Source organism: Nyctibius grandis, chromosome 6, assembly GCF_013368605.1.
Source record: "Nyctibius grandis isolate bNycGra1 chromosome 6, bNycGra1.pri, whole genome shotgun sequence".
NCBI lineage: Eukaryota > Metazoa > Chordata > Aves > Nyctibiiformes > Nyctibiidae > Nyctibius > Nyctibius grandis.
Window position 1 is genome coordinate 58,760,119 of NC_090663.1, and position 23,023 is coordinate 58,783,141.

Here is a 23,023-nt window from a genome sequence, read left to right on the forward strand (position 1 = left end):
CTAAGTCATTGAGTTAAACATACCTTAGCTGGCACAACAAACTAGCTTGGCCTTCACAGAAAACATTTTGTTAGAATACTCTCAGAACTGAGATATTATTATGCTCTTGTTTCTGCCGAATCCCTGTTACTACAGATAAGATCAGTTAAGCAGAATTAAACCCCCTCTCCTTCTATTTTGAATAGTGATCCAGTTCACACTGTTGGTTCACACACAACCTGCCTTAAAAGAGATTTAAAGTCTTCAACTGAACTGCACCTGAAAAGAATTATTTTATGGTCCAGAAAAAATCTTCAGCCCTGACTGCACAGGTAACCCCACAGAAACAAATAACTGAAGTTTGGGTCTTAACTGAGGTGTAAACTAAGTTTATTATACACACACGTGTTTAAGGATCTTCTTCTGTTAAAGTCTAATCTCTTGGTAAACTTATCCTCAAATCATTAACCCAGGTGGGCCGCTCAAGGACACTTTCTGCTGACACAAACAAGTCACCATTAGCACACAGTCCTCTTACTTCACAGGCTCTTCTATCCAGCTACCATGCACGCAAGTGCCTGCGAGCTCTGATTAGTACTTTCAAAAGAGAAGTCAATGTTGCCCATGTTTGCCGACAGAGAAATAGCCTCTGTTCCTGCTTCCACGTTACAAACGCAGAAAGCAGTAAGATGCTTTATGGTTGATTTCTTGTAAACTGTTACCAGTCACGTGTTTCTTCCCATTTACTCTGTATTCATACTTGAAGGTTAAGAAACCTCCCCTTTATTTAATTGAAACAAATAACAATACTCGATGCACATTCATATTTCTTCACAGTTTCCCAAGCATCAGATGCACTTGTGTAAATTGGCCAAAGATCTAAAACCATACTGATAAAACAACTAAAACATCCCCAAGAAAGAGGTACAAAGCTTAAAAAAAACCACAAACCACAACACAGAACACCACCACAGCAGTTTTATATAAAACACTTGGAAGTGTTAATTTGGTAAATATCCAGTGGTGAGACATTCTCCAGTACCTAAGTCTATGATTTACTTACTTAAATATCATTTACTCAAATTACTAATTCAAACACAAGGTCACCATAAATTTTAATCGCTGCAGTAATTGCCTTGCCTATCAGGTAATGGAATGCTAAAATCATTCAGGATGGATACATAGTTCTGACCTGGAGTTTTACTGTGCTGAGCTGCAAGCACAAATCTGTTAAGCTTGCAGTGTTATGAAGGCCCAAAGAACCAGTTTCCTTCATCTTTCTTTTATTAAAAGATTGCATATTAAAAGCCATTTTAAAAAAAATCCAAACCTTTCATAACACCTGTGACAGCAGCAAGTCCTGTAATTCTTAACTGGCTATTATAAGAAAATTTCAGTACAATACAGAGGATTTAAAGCAAGAATCAGGAGAAAGAGGTAAGAGCGAAAAGATTATTTCATTTATAAATGCTGTGCTTGAAGTCTGGGGTTTGAGCTTGATCCTTTTATTCAAGGGTGGTGGTGGTAGACCTTTCAGAAATGCCTTGGTTTGTATGTCAGATCAGCTGTATTGGAGGATAATGAAGTTTGTACTGGTGCTGAGCCATCTGCTGCTTAACAATTGGGAATCCTAAAACACCAGGACACTGCGAATACTGCAATACAAAATGACAAGTTAGTGACTGTAGAAAAGCCCCTGGGCTGACATCAGCAAGACACGGCTGTTTTCTCTGAAAATCTTGGCTATTGCTGTCACTCAGGGCACTCCCTCCTCGCCCGCCCCAGCCCCAGCTTGCAGACAGATGACAGATGTGCAAACCTTGCTGCAGATGCACAGAACAAAATTCATGCAAGACTGCAAAGCCTTCACTCATGAAGCCCAGGGCTCTTGGCAATTAATCACCAAATACAGCCTGGAAAGTCCTTGGAGGGGGGCTGAGACGCATCTTTCCAGTTACAAATGGCTCTGAGGGTAACCTCTGTATGGTACAGCTTATTCCAGGCTAAAACACTGAACTGTTGCACTTCATAAAAATGGTCAGCTGCAACATGCCTCTGTCTTCACATTGACTGTCAGTATTTTAGCAAAGCTGATGGTGTCTCTGTCCTCACTACTTTCCCGTTTGTTACACTAAAATCTAGAACTAACATTTACAGCACATCTGAAATAAGGACAGTCAAAAAATGAAGTGTGTGCTGCATAGTTAGAACCTGAGAACAAACCTCAGGGGCTAAATTCTTCTGTTACACGTTTTTTATATTTAGAGCAAGTAACACCTAAAATAACTGCTAGCAAATGACAATGAAAAGGAAACATGAATGTATTTCTCCAGACTGTGTAAGTAAGTTATAAACAGCTAGAACTTTCAAAAAGGGTAGTCCCCACACGTACTAAGATATACAAATGTATTTCCCACTTCTGCCAAGGAGAATTTTCAATTATTCCCATGGTGAATCTTGTCAAATGTCTTTGGCAAAGAATATTCTGATTTCAACACCCTATGAAATCAGAGGCTGAGCTGAACTCTCACAATATTTGAGGAATGCACGAGAGCTAAATTCTGAGTTTGCAATGTATATATATACACCAAGTACCTTCATTTTTTTAAAAGCTCTGAAGTCCAAGGTAAACTACCCAGTGACTTTAGGACTAATTGCACTGGGACTCTGTTCCCTAACTCACAAGAGGAATGCTGAGTTGCTCTTCCAGTAAATGTAGGCTGTTTCTGTGTTCCTGCTCCTCATCCTAAACTGTTTCTTGGAATGCGATGTAGCTAACCCCTGGCACCCCACAGCTTGGCATTCCCAGGCTCCCTTGGTTGTGTGCTCTTTTCCAATGGGTAGTGGACAGAGACTTCCTCATTTGCGTGCTCTTTTCTCCCTCTGTCACCTAGAGTCTTTGCTCAAACTAGAATCTGAAAGTTCCTCCGCAAGGAAAGACAGGGCCCACTGCATTTCAAAAGCTAAAGCTTTGCTGGCTTTATTACTACAGTTGCAACCCATGGACACACACTGGGCAAGATTAAGGGGCATAGTGGGTTGCCTTCCCCATTCTCTGCTGTGAAGTCATACCCTGTGTTACCGTTCAGCTCCTTTAGCTTATTTATATAGAACCTTTACAATTAAACAATGCTTACCTTTTCCCTGTCCTTAGCAGATCAAATCCTTCATTGATTTTAGTGAAAGGAAGGGTGTGAGTTATTAATGGATCCAGAACAAATTTTTTCTTCATGTAGTCAGCAACCAGTTTAGGGACTGAATCTTTACTCTTCCAGCCTGAAAAAAACCCACAGACAATGGATAATGAAACATTAAAAGCTTGTGAAAATAGATCAAACTCATGGCAGCTTAAATTTTTAGATAAACTTTCTATAGCAGAATAGCAAGATGAAATGTTGCAGCATGTCTTTATCTTTGTAACACAGAGTGCCAGCAAGAAACATGGGGTGAAGTGCAGCTATTCTACATATGACAAACCCAGTGAGTGCTTTACTGGTAGAAGACCAGTAAAAATCTGAATCTTTACAGAATCCAAACTTTCCCCCACATTACATACTGTTTCAACTTGTCTGTTGATACATTGCCCACTAAATCACACATCATACAAAAGCCAGAGTGTTGACAACCATGTTGGTAACTGGAAACTTCATTGCCTGGTCAGAATTGGGGGGGGCAAGGGTGGATATGTCTTTTTTTCTGACAAGCGGTACTAGATAAAGCTGTCTCAAATAGTAGGATGCCCTTCCAGAGGAACCTAATTTGTCTCTGCTGTTTTATTCAGGTGTCTACTGAATACATGAGAGGAACTGGTTGTGAGTGAGCAAACCTGTTGCTGGAAACAAGTTTTGTGTGGCCTTCAGCTTTGTGCTGAGCAAGCCAGGGCTTGCTGAGTGTGGGACTCTGCTGAGGGAGCTCAAAAAAGAAAAAGAACTGGAAGGGACTGAGAGCAGCTGGCAAAGGGCTGAGCTGGGGGTCTGACCTATGTGGAAATCAGATGGGTCTGACCACTGATGTCCTTTAGGGTCCTGACTCTTCATCTTTCCTGCTCCTTTTCTTTCCCTTTCTTTCTGTCTTTCTATCCCTCTCATTCTCCTTTTTGCTCTTGCTCTTCCCACCCCCCTTCCCCCTTATCTTTTCCTCATTTTCTCGTTTTCTCCCTTTGTCCTTTTCTCTTATCTTTCTGCTTTTCTTTTTCCCTCTTTTTCTCTTCTCTATTTTTATCTCTTCTCCTCTCTCCCCTCGTCTTTCTTCTTCTGCCATTCTTTCTCTCTCCTTTTCTTTTTTCTCATTTTACCCTCTTATTTTTTCTCCTATTTTTCCCCATTTTTTTGTCTTTTTATCTCTTCCTTTCTCTTTCTCTGCCTCATGTTCTCTCCCCCTTCTTCCCCCCTCCCTTCCTCCCTCTCTGTTTTTCTCTGTCCTTCTCTTGCCATTAACTAACAGTTCCCATAATTAATTCCCTTTGTACTCCTTTGTCAGTAAAACAATACGACTTCCAACAGGACAACCTAAGCAATGAATTTAGAGATATCCCATTTCATTCAAGGCGAGTTACAAGTTTCCCAAGCCAGCTAAATCACATCTTTCCGAGTCCTTACCTCCAAAGACGGACCCTTTCCAGGTGCGACCAGTGAAGAGGAGCATGGGGTCAAAACTGATCTTCTGTGCCGCAGGGGGCACTCCCACAATCACACTGACTCCGTAGTTGTATTGGCAACAGGCCAAGGCTGCAGCCTGCATTTGAAACAGAGGGACACCTCAGAGTCATGCAAGATGTGCCACTGGGGCACAAAAGTGTGAATTCCTTCTCCTCCTCTCAGCTTGCAGTTCATTTTTTGTAACTGAAACCACATCAAACAATTTCCATTGTATCTGCTGACACCACTGTATCTGCTGTCATGGGTTAGGTATGTCCTAGCTTTGTTCTCCTTCCCCATTTTGTCTTAGTCAGTAGTGATAAGCCACTGTTGGAAAACAGATAGTGGGCTATGTGAAATTTAGCCACCCTGGTTAGGCCACGGGACGACACTTAAGTTCCCTTTCCTAGGTCTTTGAGCGTGCTTCTGTCCGTGCATCTCAGTGGCAGATAGCTGGACTTAACAGGTTTGAAGTTAGCTTGACACTTTGCCAGTGGCTCTCAGCTCCTCATCCTTGGTGCTTAGTGGGTAACAAAGAGAGAGCTAACAAGCTAATGCCTCATTGGACCACATCTTTTGGTTGCATACCATGGTTTCAGTATGGCCGATGACCTCAAAGGAGTAGTCTACACCATGGGTGGTCATTTCAATCAACACTTCATGAATAGGCTTCTTGAAATCTTTAGGGTTGACGCAGTCTGTGGCTCCCAGCTCCTTGGCCTTGGCAAACTTGTCACTGTTGATATCAACGGCAATGATGCGGGAAGCTCCAGCCGCCTTGCAGCCCATGACAACAGAGAGGCCAACTCCTCCGAGGCCAAAGACGGCACAGGTGGAGCCTGGTTCCACCTATAATAACCACATAAACATATCATACTGTTACAGTCTAGGTAAAGAACAATGCATTTTCTTATTATCAACATATTGTCACTTAAGCCGCTTCTTGTAATTTAGAGATTACCTGCTGAGAATGAATTTGCACATGCATACCGACTAGTGCAGTAGCCAGCTTTACTCTTATGATCCTACACGTGACTAAGATGAATTGTCCCTAAAATACATTTCTGAGACCAGGTTTTCATTACATGTCCCAGCTTCAGGTTTAGAGACACATTTTTTTTTATGACGCTTTATATTCCAGTGGTGTTAAGAGCTGTAGTGTCACTCCACTGGAGACAGTGCCAGCTGTAAAAGTCACATTCATGTATTGCTACAAATTATGAGTGTTCCATTTCTAGGCTTCCACGTATTCCTAGACTTAAGTTACAATAAAACAAATCCACTCTGTTGTAACATTTTTCTAGGGGTGATAAAGCTATGAGAGAAAAACGTAATAGACAGTAGTAAGTATTTTTATTGGATTTTGAATTGAAGACTTCTGAGTACCTTAGAGACAGAGAAACTGAAGTAGGCAAAGAACTAGTATCTTCCTTCCACCCCAAACTCAACAGAGTCTCTACCTCCTGGCTGCCATGCTGACGACCTGCTTGCAGGCCACACAATCCTGAACAGACCCCATGAGGTACCAGAAACACCCCCCACAATACTTACCTTAGCAGTCTGCACAGCAGCCCCATAACCAGTTGAAAATCCACAGCCAATTAGACAAACTTTTTCCAGGGGAGCAGCAGAATCAATTCTGGCTACAGCAGATTCGTGCACTACTGTGTATTCAGTGAAGGTACTTGTACCCATAAAATGGTGAATTGCTTTTCCTTTACAGGTGAATCTAGTGGTGCCATCAGGCATTAATCCAGCACCTGAACTAAGGCTGTTTGAAAGACAACCAAAATAATGGCAAGTGAGATTTGCTGAATGTGATCAGTTTTGTATAAATAAAAATCAAACAAGGGTTGTAGGTAACCCAGAGAAACTTACTCATTTTTACTGCACAGATTACCCTTGGTGCTTAAGCAACTGTTGCACTCCCCACACTGTGGAACAAAGAGTGGAATAACCTTGTCTCCTAGAAATAAAACAGTAATGACAGAGGATTAAAAAAGGAAAACAAGAAGCATGCAGGTAAAAACATGAAGCAAATGTATTTAATCCCTAGGCAAATGTGCACTAGGAGTGCTTCCTCCTGCTGCTCTTGGAAGATAAACCATCTCTCTCTGTTATAAAGGACATCATTAGGGCAAAGTTAGAACAACTAATTTCAATATGCAAAATTCCTGGTGTCTTTCATAGAGCTGAGTCTGAGCTATGTCATAAAACTGTGTTAGCTACTGACATTCCTGAAGTACTCATTCAGTGGTTTATTGCGTCTTCCACTTAAAAGGAAAATACTAATACACAGGTAAAGAAACAGGATAAAAATTGACATCCACTACGACAGCAGACTGGAGTTCCAAGTGGGCTGTAAACTATGCATACAAAGAATGGGAAATTAAGCATTAATTTGCCAGCCCTCTTGAGTCTCTTTCCTATTTGCAGTCCTATTACTGTTGCACTGGAGTAAAGGTAGGCAAAATATTTGTCAGAGAAGCAGTGATGCACACAAGCTAAGACTACATCTCTAATTTTCTAGCACAATTATATGATTAACAAAGTAGTACCCAGCTTCCCAGTGCAATTTTTTACTGCTACGCATTTTCCACAGCAACAATGTATGGTAAATCCCTAATAATCTCTAAACAGATAATCCCTCATACAGATCAATTTGTGATTTGGCAGTTCTAAAACATGGCTAATCCTTGACACGTTGAAAGTCAAAAGAAATCTTTGATTTCCACTAAAAAATGGAAAATGCCTACAGAACATGAAATGCACTCACCACCCTGACCCTCAGTTAATGTAGAACTGTGACATGGGCTTAGTAATCGTTCTGCTAAAGAAACTTCGCATGTCTTGGAGCCTTGTTTTAGAAACTGAAGGTGTAAATTAAGCAACATCTGAGAAACGTGATTTTGTGTGTGTGTTCAGGCCTGCTGTTTCAGCTCACCTGGAAGCACATGGCAGCTAGAATTAGACAACAGAGTGATTTATGAACCCAGACGTAAGAGAAAAAGCAGTTAGAGACATCACTGAAATTTGCAATATACATGTTTGGAGTTAAAGCAGAAATCTCCAACAAAACCTTTTCTTATCATACCTACCAACCTGCTTTGGACAGACCTCATACTTGTTGCCAGTACGAACAAAGACACTTGGAAGTATGGAGGTGTTAAAAGTGAACTACTTAGGTACTGGAACAAACTGCCTGCATAAAATTGAGCATTTCTATGCAGATTTTGTTCACTACATGTTTTGTCCTAATAACTTAAGTCATATTTAGAATTTGTTTGGTCCTGTAGATGTGTATAGAAATCCTGTCTCATCCTGCAGCAGTCAAAGGAAAATACAGATCTTTGACTTCTCATCTACTCACTGTGGTTCAAAGAGTGTAGCAAGAGGAGCAGCTGGTCCAGATAAGTGTCCTCAGAGCAACCCAGCCCTCAGGGAGCAGTGCTGACTCACCTGTGCCAGTGCTGCACACAAGCAAAGCCTGCAGCAGGGTGGGGACCCCACTCATGCTTGGATACGCTTAACGTGAAGTAATTGAACACGCAGACCTAAGTTCTGGTCTATTGAAATCAACGGATTATTTAGCTGTTAGGAGAATTAGAAGAACGTGCTTTGGCATGTTGTCTAGTGCTTTGCTTTGCCTTATTCTTGAGAGAGATTAGCTGTGTAAACTGTGTTTAAAGAACTTGCAGCTAATACCTGATTTCCTGTGACCAACAGCACAGAATTGATGTTCTTAATCCCATGACAGGAAAAGCGCTACGTAGGTGGAAAGCAAGCTGCAAATGCTTTTGCCAAAACCAAAAGAAATTGAATAGAAAATCTGAAAATAAATCAAGATTTGGAACACAGAAAGATGGAAACAGTATGTAGTGTCGTTTAAGGTATCCTTGAAAAAACTCAAAAGTTGGAACATTTTCCTCTGCAATCCAAGTACTCATGCATGTAATCATCTTTGACTTAAACAGGAGTCCGGAAACTCAGCTCAGGGTTTGTGTTCAGTGCTGCTTCATACCTGGTTTGATAGAAGTTACTCCCTCCCCAACACTCTCCACAACACCAGCTGCTTCATGCCCAAGGATTATTGGAAAAGGCATAACCAGTCCCCCAGTTACCACATGGTCATCAGAGCGACAGATCCCCGTGGCCATGATCTGATTTAGAGGAAAGACAAGAATATTTCAGCGTTTAACTACATCATGTCATATGCGGCAGTGAAATGATATCATATATTTGGAGAAGTCACTTGCTTCCCTCCAAAATCACATATGCACACAATAAATCTACAGGTAAAACACTTTTGGTTGTGTGATTTGTGATTTTCACGGTCTGTATTACTCTTTAATCTACAAAGCAAGGCTCCTTTGTGAATGTCCGCTATGCACTGCTGAGTTCTATAGGGAGTCTCGTTGATATCTAGGAGAACCAATGTTCTGGCAATACAATTATAGACAAAGGACAGAATAAAATAAATTATTCCTAATATTTATATATAAATATATAAATAGAAAAAGTTTGTAATATTATAGAAATATTACAAAAATATGTAAATATAAATTAACTATCATATATTATTTATAAACATAGAAATATTATATATTTTTTATATTTCTTATATTTATATTATATTACAATATATCATAATAGATATGTTATATAAAATATGTATTACACAATGATATAATATATATAATTACATTATAATTATGACATATTATTCATATGTGTTCCCCAGGGCTCAGTACTGGGCCCAGTCCTGTTTAATATCTTTATTGATGATCTGGATGAGGGTATGGAGTGCACCCTCAGTAAACTCATGGACAACACTAAGTTGGGTGTGAGCGTTGGTCTGCCTGAGGGTAGGAAGGCTCTGCAGAGGGATCTGGACAGGTTGGATAGATGGGCCAAGACCAGTGGCATGAAGTTCAACAAGGCCAAGTGCTGAGTCCTACAAGTGCCTGTGTTTGGCCACAACAACCCCATACAGCCCTACAGGCTTGGGGAAGAGTGGTTGGAAAGCTGCCTGGTGGAAAAGGACCTGGGGGTATTGGTGGAGAGCCAGCTGAATATGAGCCAGCAGTGTGCCCAGGTGGCCAAGGGGGCCAACAGCACCCTGGTGTGTATCAGGAATAGTGTGGCCAGCAGGACTAGGGAAGTGATTGTCCCTCTGCACTCGGCACTGATGAGGCTACACCTCGAGTACTGTGTCCCGTTCTGGGCCCCTCACTTCAAGAAAGACATTGAGGTGCTGGAGTGAGTCCAGAGGAGGGCAACAAAGATGGTGAAGGGTCTAGAGCACAAGTCTTATGAGGAGCGGCTGGGGGAACTGGGATTGTTTAGCCTGGAGGAAAGGAGGCTCAGGGGGAGACCTTATTGTTCTCTACAACTACCTTGAAAGGAGGTTGTAGCGGGGTGGGGGTTGGCCTCTTCTCCCAGGCAACTAGCAACAGGACTAGCCAGGGGAGCTTCAGGTTAGACATTAGGAAAAATTTCTTGACAGAAAGGGTTATTAGGCATTGGAACAGGCTACCCAGGGAGGTGGGGGAGTCACCATCCCTGGAGGTGTTTAAGAAAAGACTAGATGTGGCACTTAGTGCCATGGTGTAGTTGACACAGTGGTGTTAGGTGAAAGGTTGGACTCAATGATCCCAGAGGTCTCTTCCAACCTAGTTGATTCTGTGATATATTTTAAATATATGTATAAGTTACATATACAAAAAATTAGGCTACACATAGTATTTTATATCACATTTTGCCTTTTCTTGCAGGTATTTCTTTTGAAACATTCAGGTGCGTCTTTACAACTTTTATTCTGACAAATCATAGAATCATAGAATCATTTTGGTTGGAAAGGACCTTTAAGATCATCGAGTCCAACCGTTAACCTAACACTACCAAGTCCACCACTAAACCATAAATGGAGTTGTCAACCCCATGAGAGGGTTCTCCTCACTTGTGTAACACTTGAAACTGCTCTAAATGAAAACAGCTGCTGAATTCCACTGAGAAATTTCCTCAAGGTAACAAATGCTCAATACCCAGTTAAAAAATGAAGCTCCCAGCCCTACTGAGCTATTTCCTAGCACAGATTCAAAGTAAAAGAGAAGTTCTTGCTCCATGCTATGGGAGATTCAGATTTTTTGCCTTGTACTGTATTTTTTTCAGCCTATTAGAAGCACGGGTGTCTTACTAAACAAAAAACCCAACCCTGAAAACTTTTTTTTTTTTTTAAAGAACCTCATGATCAAATTTAGGACTTGAAGCATGTTCCACAGGACCTCACTGAATAGTAACTACTCACCTAGTGAATGTTTTCTGACTGGTTCCTAAAGATCTATAGAAATAATTCTGATAAACAACAAGATAGAATGCACGTCCCAATAGTTGATTTAGATTTTATTTTTGGTACCTTTATGCGAACTTCATGTGCTTTTGGTGGGGCAACTTCCACTTCCTCAATAGAAAATGGTTTATTGGCTTCCCACAGTACTGCTGCTTTGCATTTAATAACCTGCAAACAGAGCAAAGAAAAAGGGAATGGCACTTGGATTTGCAAGTCACCACACAGTCAGATTCTTACATTTCTGCATGTGAAACTCCTGCTCGTATTTGGGGGAGGAGACAGAAAACTACAGGAAAAAAAAACAAGCCCAAAATGCAACAAAAAAGCCAACACCAAAGCACAGTAAGCCCATTTTTTCCCCACCAAGATCATGTCTGACTTTGTTCATATTTCTGTCATACAAAGTTTTTAGCAACGTGTATAGTAGTCTCCTAGGATAACTGGATACCTTACCCATCCTCATTGCTCCTTCTCTAACTTGCTTGGAGGATTATTTTTGCCGTGTTGGATTGCTGGTGTATATTTGTGTCTTCTTGGAGATAATGATAACTAAATAATGCCATATATCAGGTTGTGATAAAGTCTGTACTGCCTAGAACTGCCTGTGTCAGGAACTGACAGAATTGCTAAAAATGGAATACAGAGCCTAATACAAGTTTATAAACAAGTTATTACAGCCCAAGTTCAGCCATGTGGTGATGGCTGAGACGACACCTATGTAAAATGACGTAGCACTATGCAGAGGTAATCTTGAAGAAGGAACAGTCCCCTTAGTGCAAGATTATCCGTGCTAAGGTACCTTGCTTCTCAAAAGACACATTTAACTTGGGGGGGGGGTTTACTCCTGATACCCAAGACAATTTTTTTGTTTTGTTTTTTTTTAGGCTAAAGTTTGTCCATTAGCTCCGCAGGCTTTGTTCAGGTGCTGACGGGCCTCTGGGCTCCTCTGATCATCTGTCACCGAGAAGAACGCACTCAGGAGAGGAGCGTTGTCCACTCCTCATCCCAGGCTCTCAGACAGAAGGTAGCCCCAGTTTCTACCCTGCAAGCTCACTCCTAGTGTATTCAAAGGTAGTGGGGCCTCTCTGTCCCTGTATTCATTCCTGTTCTTCCTTGGTGGTCTCTGCCCATCTCAGAGCTTTAAATGACTCCAGGCCCTGGGATACGATTTGCTGTGTCACCCTTATGGGTGACACTCTCTTAAGTCCTCAGTCACTCTATTAAGTCCTACTGACTGCAAGCGTTCAGGTGGCACTATCTTGAGAGGGAAATGGAGGCAAATCGAGTCCATAATGCAAGAAGTTTAGCACATGCATAAGTATTCTGCATGACTTTTCTGGGACCCTGGGACTGGGACACTTAACACCAGTGTGCTGCAAAGTTCTCAAGGGAAAAAAAATAAAGCACCTTTTTAGTATCAAAACTTTTGAAGTAGAAATAATGTCTAATTATCAACAAATTTTTAACTGGTAACAAAGAAAATAATTACTAGGAAATACTAAACATATGAAATAAAATAGTGCACTTTCAGCAGCCAGACCCAAAGTGGGAATGAGCACGATGCTTTGAAAAAGACAGACTCAGGAAAGGTTTGCACTAAATTTAACATTTCGTGTGTCAAATGCAAGAATGATTAGTTAAAATTTCACAAGTGAGGCCAAAGATCACATTTTAAAGGGCCACATTTTCTAGGAAACTTACTTTAAAAAAAAAAAGGCTTATGTATTTATACTGTATCCCACACAGCACAGTAATGATTTCACAGTTTGCACATGCAAAGCACGTGTACTGTTTGTAAGAACAAAGGTAGCCAAGAACTGTGGATTGCTGAGAACAAATAAACCTCTCCTACAATTAGATATTGATTAACTATGTATTGTTCTGATCGTTGAGTCCCTGTGAACTTTTCTGGACTGTAACAGGATCCCACAGATGCACCAACAGCACACTCTTGCCCATTTCATCTATTAAGGCAAGCACAAGCTGGAGTGACAGGGTTTTTTTCTGCTTGTGTGTTCTACCAGCCTTAAAAGTTACTGCAACAGGGGGAGGGTAGGTGTAGAAACACACCCTTCTACAGAGCATAAGGATTATGCTGCTCAGTCACATAAACTGCACGGTAACTCACGTTACTCCAAGATAAACACAGTGAAAACAAGGCAGGTTAGTTCCATCACAACACTTCCTTTACCACGCTCAGTCCAAGGCTGGGTGGAGGACTGAACTTGGTGAATTTACCTACAAGTGAACTACAATTAATTTTGCACTTGGCAGTATGTCAGAGGTAAAGAGAGCATTTCTTTTTCCCCCTCTTGTTTTCTTTGGTTTTAGAATAGCAAAGACAGCTGGCAGTAACAGCAAACAATCCTGGTGCTTTTCAAAGGCACATTCCAGCAAGGTACATGCCTTCAGTCGTTTTCCATCTCTGGGCTTCTGTCCATCGACCTCTCTTACATCTCTCAGCCAGTGCAAGAAGCAACACATACTGTCTTCAGCAGTGGCATTAACCTACATCTCTCTTGTCACTTACTTTCTAGCAAAGATGTAAATACTCATTTCAGTCCCAGCTCACTACTGCATTGCACTTACTTTTGGTCTTCATTAACTTAAGCTCCAAACTTATTACGCATCTTCAAATTTAACGACTGTCCTAGCATCTGCACAATTACACCCTGAAATTTAACACAATATTAACTATGTCTTTTTTTTTAGAAAACAAACTGATATGAATTACAGAGAAGTTAAAAATAGTTTAAACCACTGTAAGATCTCAGAATGGAAATTGACAGTAATATTACTACATTATATATTTTAAACCGTCCAATCAGAGATTACGGTGTCCCTGCAAAGAAACTACATTCGAAAATGCATTGCTCAGCTGCAGCAAAGAAACTTTTCTAATACAAACTTTTGCTTACTTTGCCTGCCGTGCTCATATTGACCGGCGTGCCTGTCTCAAATCTTGCCACCACTGATTTCTTGCGCCAAGAATTCAGTCAGCTGCAAAGCAGTCAGGACTTGTGCTGATACCACAAGTCCAGCCAAATACACTGGCAGCTGGTCTTGTGAAGTGCTCCTGCAAGTGCACTGCTCTGACCTTTTCGCCAAGCCTCCCAGCTCGGAGTCCCACCCCTTCATCAGCCAAAGCGCTAGAATGAAAATAAACACCCATGTGCTGAAACCTCACTCTTTACGGTGCTTCTGTCTTCCCAATTCCTTTGCCACGCTCCTCCCCACCCTTTTCACATCCCACCTATGGTCGCCCTCAACATCATGGGAAGAAAGCAAAAGCCCTGGCTGGAAGCTGTCCCCTCTTTCCACCTCCCTGGGAGGCTGCCCTCCAAACCCACTGCTCTCCCTAGCACTGTAGGAACAAAGAGAAAAGGGGAGAGCGGCTCTTGAATTCACAGCAGCAGGGACACAGTGAGAACCTGAAGGCTTTGCTGATTTACTTTGGTGACATTCACAAGAGCCCAGCTGATACATTAAAGCATGCTATTGTGCAAGCTGCTTAAGAAACATACACTGTCCAGCTGCAGCTCTATCTGCTCCTCTGATTCCTTAGTGTTACAATCATTAGTTACTCATTAATCTTAGAATGGCTTCCAGTGAACAGTGACCAAGGACAATGTGTGGATTGTGCTGATGGGACAACAAAAATCAGTAAGTCAGCAAGAAGTGCTGCGAGAGAATGTGCGTGTCTTACCGTGTTTCTTACTAACAGTAAGGAGCTGACAAATATTGTTTGGTTATACAAAACTGGCCAGTTTAACTTGTATTCTCCTTTCAAAAAGTTGCTTGAACATGGGCTTGTTACCAACTTGCTCTGAGCCCCTTTTCCCACCAGCCAGCCAGCAGAGACCTCATGCTGCAACCCTGACACATCAGCTGGGAAAGACCACATACATGGATGGCCAGCCTCAAAAAGCAGAAAAGACTCATTCCTCACCCAGCTAGAGAAAATCTGCTCCTCACCTCCCTGCACACCCCATATACCCATACATCTCTGACCTGAAGGTGGAGTGACAGCTGAAGACCTCAGAGCAAAGGCTGGGCACCTCTGGGCAAGTGTAGGCAATACCACTATCACAGAGGATGCCTTGTCATGTCAAGTTGCAAATTCGTGAGGTGTGGTGCAATTAAAAGATCAGTAGTGTAACACAAAATGTCAACACAAAAATAATGTATATAAAACCCCCTCTAAATTCTCCCAGTCAGGCCACGTGTAGAAGACACAATCTGTGCATGCTGTGTCAAAATACATCCAAAATGATGTGACTTACCTGCCGGTAATATGCTGACAGTTCTACAAAGCCTCAGGAGGCAAGACCTTGTGACTTGTACTTCCTAGAAAAATTTGCATCAGAATGAAGAATTTCTGTCTCAGTCTATTCCTTGACAGTTATCTTTCCCCTTTCCTCCCTTCTTCTAAAGTTCCTATCCCTTTTTCCTCATCAGGCTCTTCTCTGATCCCTTTATGTTTCCTTTCCCCCCAAAACACTCCTCATCTCTTCACCTTTATGCACATCAAGTCCATGAAATATTTTTTTCAGGGAATGGAGCGGAGGTCATCTGGCACCCATCTCCTTTGGCCAGAGTGGGCATCTCCTGCTGGGAACACTGGGCAGTGGATCCTGTCTGCAGCCTGCACAGGGGTAGGTGGCACAGCCTGTAGGAAGAAGGCAGCAAGAAAAAGGACTGCACATGGTGCCAGTGGAACATGAGCCAACTCGCGTAACTATGTTGCAGAAGCTGCTTTATTTGCACCACTCTGCCAGATTGCTCCAGATGTTCAGTGTGCGGCCCAGGCTCCAGGTGTCCAGTAGCCCCAGCACGCAGGGAAACCACAGTGCCGCCCCTTTACGACTTGCTCACACAGGCCCTCAGGCTCAGCACTTTGCTCTGATACTTGCCAGAAAATACTTACCTGATCCCTAGGCCCCAACCTCTCCCCTTTTAGGGCAGTTCACTATGAAGAGAATTTTTCTTTATGCTTATCTACGTATTGTATTACTCGTTACGCAATTAAAATATGATACATAATTCCTTCATCAGCTTTTTCCTCACTTTGTCCAACCAAACACATGGCACTAATATTCTCTCTTCAGTGGTTTATTAACCTCAGCAGATCCCAGTGAAATGTAGCGACAGAGGCAGAAGGGAAAGAACACGCCGGAGTTGTTAAAGGCTGGTGAGCTTGTAGACAAAAGAAGTTAGGAGCAGCGAACAAAGGCCTCTTCATGCAACTCCAGGTTGTCTTTACTTGGGGACCGTAACTTGGGCAAGGGACATGAATCGTTGACCATGCTCAGCAGACTGTAGCCATAGCTACAGTTCCTGACTACAGGTGCTTGTAGGTGGTTTTTCTCTACTTCCACTTCACAGGCAGTGCAGGCTGCCTCCCGCTCCTCACTCCTGCCAGAGCTGAGCAGCCTCGCATCGCTTGCTCTCCTGAATCAATGCAGGAAGTTGACTCCAGGTAAAGAGAGCTGGCGGTTTCTGAAACAGCCTTCTTTTAACACAAACAAAATTAGTTCTTCTGCACTGAACCTGACCCAATTTAACAGGAGAATATTATAATCACAGCTCAAGTGACTTAACTCTTTACAGAAAAAAGATTTTAAGGGCAGTTATGCATCACAGTTTTTAGCAACTATACATCCTGCCCTACAAATAATAAAACGCGTATTAGCTTTAGCTAATACTTAAGCATTTTTAAAAATAAGGTACTTTTTCCTGCATCTACACCGTTAACATTTATTTTTAAGCTTACCAAGGTACATGTATGTTTCTTTTCAGACAGTGATTTAGCTGTTAAAATATAAATAAGCAAATAAGAGTTTTAACCTTCTGCACAGTCTTTAATTTGAAAATTCATCATTTCTTCCTACTGTGTGATAGCAATTTCCATGTTACTCTTTTACGAGTCCCTTCTTACTCTTCAGAACTTGCTAAGCACAAAAGATTCAGCTCTGGGCTCCACAGGGTAGTGGTAGATAGAAAAAAAAAAGCAACATTTCTAAGTAAGTCCCACCCTACACAGCACAGAAGCTGTGACAGCTCAACTCCTTTCTATTTTGCCACCTGCACATTTAAGGTTGCCCAAAGGATCAGGTACATGAAACACTGCAAGTGATCATTAGCATGAAGTGCAGAGATAAATGGAGCACCAGGTAAGATTCAGAGCTAGCATGCAGGGCAGGTCAAATTAAACCTGTTCAAACAGCTCAGGGACCATATCTGAAGATGGTAGAAATGTGCATGACAAGGCAATGGAGCTGAATTAAGCAAGCACAGGATGATGACATCCAGTTTTGTGAGAACACAAAGACTTCCAGAAATACACATCAATACCTTCCCAGAACACACAGAAAAGAAGTCATTTGCTCATGGGACAATGCCTTATTCATTTTAGTAAGCTGAAGAACAAAAGCCAAAGATGGAAGCTGCAAATTAGCTAAACACTGGTTCTGAAAGTTTGTGGGTTTAGAGCAAGCATTAAAAGAATTTGAAAAGGAAAATAATATCTGAGAGTACTGAATCAAGTATGAAGACCCCTTTTTCAAATAATGCCTTTTGTCTTCCTTTTAGGTCTCTGAAAAATCACAGCCAATTGACAAACAAGGAGAACAAAGCACATCTTACACTACTTGAAGTAAAAATGGAGCAAAAGGGAATGAGTATGAATCAACGATTTTATTATTTACTGGCTTTATGAGTGTCAGTAGTAGATGCTGTTGTTCCAGCTAGCAGAGCCACCTTCTTGGAAGAGAGACGATTAACTTATACATTACAAAGATGGGCCAAAGTTTAGTCAGCCTTAGATTTGGAAGTCATTCGGAAGTCCATCTCTACCTTTCAGAGTAACTTATCACAAGAAGAATGTGTGCTTTCTCAAAGCTTATTTTAAAATCCCCATGCAGAGTAAATGGATGCTTTCCAATAATATGAACCGACACCAGTAACAGTGCCGTGAACCAATGATCTTCAAGTGTGATTACCAAACGAGTTGCATGCTGGATCTACAACATACCCTGAGCAATAAAAAGTTGTATTTAAATCAAAGAAACGCTGGAACTCTTCAAACTTCTCTGACCTTATCCTCAAGCTCCAAGGATTTTAGGAATGCCACCTTCAAGATCTATTCTACAAATAGGTAAATGCATTGTTAATTCACACAAGCCACCTAAATCTGCCCAGTGCACAGCACAATCTTCCCCTAGAATTTCTGCAACAGTGCTCGCACTGAGGTACCACCGTACTCACCGTACTGATTCAAAACAGACTAATCCCTAAATATGTTGTTACAGCCACCTACATCCTTGCGAAGTGTGCATCAGCAGTGTGACAGTACCCATAAAACAATATATGTTTACATCATCATCCATCTATGGATTTTCAGCTAACTGGGCATTCAAACAGTCGATACCTGATCTTTCTCAAAGCTTTCAGCAGGAAGGTTCAGGTTATTAAGCAGTTTCAGAAAAGGGACTGATGTCAGTAGAGAACTATTTCAAAGGCAAGCTTCAGGGTGTTTTCTTTTTCAGTTCCTTGGCTCTGGGGCGCGAAGAGTGGGCACAGCCAGTCTCCCAGCTGCTGCTGGCAGTCAAACTGCCCCAAGACTGCCCTGAGCCGAGGTGCTGACATGGGTTTTTGGAATAACCGGTCCATGTAGATCCCCTCGGCCAGCTACATCCCTGTGCAGCATGCCGGCTTGCACTGCAAAAAACACCATCAGTGGCCAACTTCTTGACTGAAAGCCCCTAAGATGGGGGTATTCAGAGAGGCTCTTTCCCACTCAGATCATTCAGATGCCCTCCTGCAGTGTCAAGTCTAGAATCAAACACAATTTCTCCATAAGCAAACATAGGGTCAATGAGCATGCATGACATGGGTCTATGTGGAAACCAAATCAAAGATAAATTGACCTGAATCCAGGCAAAGGACAAGCAGGGGGCTAGTACACTCACCTGCAGTAGTACAGTGTTTGGGAAATTGCCACAACACACACGCAGATGAACGCTGCTAGGGTCCCAGGCTTCAGAAACCTGATAGATCTGTCACGTCCCACCCATAACCAGGGGGCTGAGTCTCAGTAGGAAGGGCATGAGACAACAGGCTTACTTATGGCACCTGGCTGTGACCTCCACACTGTGTGCCACTAAAAGAGAGTTTGCCCATTTCAGCCAGAAGGTTTGACTTTCTGCCATATCCCCTTCATACTTCCTGCTTCTGAGACTTTCTTTTCAGTTTCATCAAGCCATACCTTCTTTATTGCCTTTCTACTGTTTTATTACACAGGTCTAACGATCTCTGGATGTATTCTGCTGTTCAGCAGCTGCTCAGGATTGCTGAGTAATAATTCTGGCAGCACCCAAAACTTTACAAAGCTCAGTGATGAAAATCAGAGCTTTCCAAAGCAGAGCAATGATGCTTGATGGTGAAACACAGTGATCATATTCTTCTAGAGGTCCTGTGCAGCTTTTCTTTTTAATGTTCTGTTCTCCATCTCCGTGGTGGCCAGGGAAAAAAAGGACTTAAACTGAAACAAGGAAGATTCAAATTACACTTCAGAAAAAAATTTTCTCTGGGCACGGATAGCAAAAAAGGTAGATTGCTGGGAGATGGTGTGGCGCCATCCTCTTGGAGGTCTGTAAGACCTGGTTAGACAAGCATGCCAGAGCTGATTGATCTTCCCTAGGGACAGCAAGGTGAAGCAGAGAACTTCCCTGCCTATTTTTCTACAGTTTTGTTAATTTGTACAGCTGAAGCTGGGATTCAAAGAAGGATCTTTCTTTAAGAAATGACTGAGAGCACCACATGTAAATATTTATTTCTGTTATCAGAAACTAATTCCTTGGCCTTCCCTGTTATAAAATAGTACAACAATTCATCTCTGCTTCCAGTGCAAAGCTTCAGTGGGCCACACCTGAAATATGCAAGTGTATCCATCTTGAAAAATCTTGAGACTAATGCAGCCAGGTCTGTAGATTGCAAACAAGGAATAAATATGCTTTCCTAAATAACGTGCCTCAAGCTAGAACATCAGGAGTGCCAACCAGTGCTATAACTTGCATATGATATGTAAATCCAAAACGCCAAAAAATTAAAAGTACATTTAGTGATCTCCAAAGCCAGCGGTATGTGCTGCCTGTAGAGCTCTGTTGGCTTTCCTTTTCAGTCACACCTCACTGTACAAGGGGAGGTGGAGGAAGCTTTATGCCCACCACCAGCATATCTTTGGATCAAAAATGCAATTACGGTTGTCAGGTATTGGTAAGATAAATAGGTGGAAAGAAAAAGCTCAGAGAAGCAAAGCAATTTACTGCCTGATTTTAGCCTGAAATCAGACCAAGAGGGGCACTTAAACACTGAAGAAGTGTTCCTACTTGTTAAATAATCGTATCTGGCATTACTGAACACACTAAATCCATTCCTGAAAGGAGTGATAAAATCATGGAATTTAGCCTGGAGGAAGCAGGTTCCCAATCGATAGTAAGCACTGATAATAACTGCCTTGCAATGTCTTCAACTGGCAGTTCATGAAAGGATCTAGATCTTAAAATGTTACAGCAGCCCTTCCCCTCACACCCTGGAGATATTTGAACAGAGAAAGATCACAAACTTTTCTGAAATTGGCTTTTATCTACCATTTCTGTTTGTTTTGTCATTATATACTCACAGTTGCTATTTACTGTCCCAGGCTGTTCTGCCTGTAAACTGATTTTAGCTAGCAACTGCCATGAACGCGATCGAAAACAGATGGTATTTGTTTTGCCTGAAGAAAATCTGGCACTGAGAAAGTTGTCTTTGCCTCTCCACAGTATGATCCTGAATGCTGCCTTCTGTCTCACTATAGGGTTGGGCTTGGGAATTATAGGAATGAGGACAACCAAGTGGTTCACGGTTTTACTTTACAGTAGATCTTGATCTTCACGTAGGTCATAATCCTCTGAATTGCACAGGAAATTGCACAGGACTGCTACCAGGGCTGTAGCTACAACTGCTTACTCTATAATCTATTTTTTTAAATCAGAAAGTCGGATGCCACTTTGGAACAGATATTGTGTCTCTCCAGCTTTGACTAGAAGCCTTTGAGAAGCACCTTCCCTTGGACACAAAGATACATCCTCCCGAGAACCACTGCTTTAAGAAACGTTAACAAATTTTGAAACCAAAGGAAATTGTTGGAATCACCCACCAACCCAGACTTCTTTCAGTTATCTCTCACCAAGACTTTCATCAGTAACTCCCAAGGCATTTCCAGCCAGCCTTTTAAGATTTCAGTTGCTGATTGATCCAAAGTTGAAACAAATCTGTAATGCTCTGCTGCATCTGCCCCTACTTTTCTCAACTTCTGAGTTCTAGTTGGGTGCTAATGTACCTTCACAACTTAATTGTCCAGCTCAGTGTTACACTTTTACAGAACATCTTAGCTGTTTTCTTACACAGATGGGCATTGCATCAATTCTTGGATTTGAAATTCTGCACAGGCAAATCCCCAAATCTAGTTCTGAGTTTTCCCTAGGTATCCACCTAGCTTACATACCAAATCTTTCTTGCTTTCCACGAGACTTAGGCTTTTGAAAACAGGACTTCACATTGAGCTCAGACTACTGAAGAGGGGTCCAAGGTAAAGATGGTATAGATAACTGATCACAGAATCACAGAATCAACCACGTTGGAAGAGACCTCTGGGATCATCGAGTCCAACCATTGCCCTGACACCACCATGTCAACTAGATCATGGCACTAAGTGCCATGTCCAGTCTTTTTTTAAACACATCCAGACATGGTGACTCCACCACCTCCCTGGGCAGCCCCTTCCAATGTCTAATAACCCTTTCTGAGAAGAAATTCTTCCTAATGTCCAACCTGAACCTCCCCTGGCGAAGCTTGAGGCTATGTCCTCTTGTCCTATCGCTAGTTGCCTGGGAGAAGAGGCTGACTCCCACTTCACTACAACCTCCCTTCAGGTAGTTGTAGACTGCAATAAGGTCACCTCTGAGCCTCCTTTTCTCCAGGCTAAACAACCCCAGCTCCCTCAGCCATTCCTCGTAGGTCAGACCCTCCAGACCCTTCACCAGCTTGGTTGCCCTCCTCTGGACTCGCTCCAACACCTCAACATCTTTCTTGAAGTGCGGGGCCCAGAACTGGAAATGATAAGAATAACTTGATGTGAAGAGATAGATAAGTTTCAAGAGTAACTTAAGATCCTCCATTACGTCTAAACTGGTGGACCCAGGCACAATTTCAACCTCAATTAACATTTGGAAAATGTTTTTCATAAGGCAACAAAATACATGTCCAAAAGACCTATTCCTTTTAAAATTGAAAAATCATCTCAGTATTTTTATAGCACTATAGTGGAAGAAATATGGACCAGCTCTGGGGAAAGGAAAGTGTGAGAAGGCCAAGTGCCAGAATTACTGGCAGATTCTGATACCTTAACAATACTTCATCCTTTCACCCTCCACTGAAGTGGACAGGCTGAGCTGAACGAGAGAACCGTACAGTATCCAAACCTCACAGAACACATAACTTTGGCAACTAACACTGCTGCCCTTCACCTGACTCCATCCGTTCTCCTTTTCTCCTTTTACATATGTCATCATCTCTTTAACGTTTAACACATTATGAATTGTTGTCTTGCAGCATCAGCAGTAGTACATCCCCATAGGCACCCTAGTCACAGAATTAGATTGAATTGCCCAGTCAATGAATCTATCCCTCTGCTTTGTAAAAAACACAAGTTTTCCCAAATGATCCCTTTCAGCAAGAAAGCCAAGCTCCTTGTACTGCATCTCAGGGAAACGCTGTTCCAGAACCTCACTTTCATTTGCTGTATTTGGATAAAGACAATACTGCACCATGTGAGATCTTAATGGCAGCTCCCTTTTAACGAGTCCAGCAGGCTATTTGCTTGAGTTGCTTTGCAGCAACTACTTGTAAAACCCAAGCAATTATAAAAAGCTGCAGTATGCTGGAAAAACAAGGTTTGCAGCTTGCGCTCTCGTCTGTAGGCAGATAGTCATGGTCCCTAGGAAGCCATTTTGTT

At 42.0% G+C, this 23,023-nt stretch overlaps 1 protein-coding gene across 8 annotated transcripts in view; it reads right to left on the reverse strand.

The window, feature by feature from the left end:
• Positions 1-361: 361 nt before the first annotated feature.
• The window catches only part of LOC137664821 (alcohol dehydrogenase 1), a 47,776-nt gene continuing 25,114 nt past the window's right edge, over positions 362-23,023 (reverse strand). For 3 of the 8 annotated variants that reach the window (XM_068403332.1, XM_068403333.1, XM_068403334.1), the window contains exons 7-14: positions 11,032-11,133; positions 8,638-8,776; positions 6,495-6,582; positions 6,168-6,387; positions 5,205-5,465; positions 4,578-4,713; positions 3,117-3,255; positions 365-1,634 (exon numbers count right to left, since the gene is read on the reverse strand). In XM_068403332.1, the coding sequence (XP_068259433.1) occupies positions 1,610-1,634; positions 3,117-3,255; positions 4,578-4,713; positions 5,205-5,465; positions 6,168-6,387; positions 6,495-6,582; positions 8,638-8,776; positions 11,032-11,133 (1,110 nt within the window). In that variant the 3' untranslated portion in view covers positions 365-1,609. Of the gene's footprint in view, positions 1,635-3,116; positions 3,256-4,577; positions 4,714-5,204; positions 5,466-6,167; positions 6,388-6,494; positions 6,583-8,637; positions 8,777-11,031; positions 11,134-13,883; positions 14,015-15,248; positions 15,313-23,023 lie in introns of those variants that run through there. The other 5 variants (XM_068403335.1, XM_068403337.1, XM_068403340.1 and 2 more) reach the window with 4 other exon arrangements.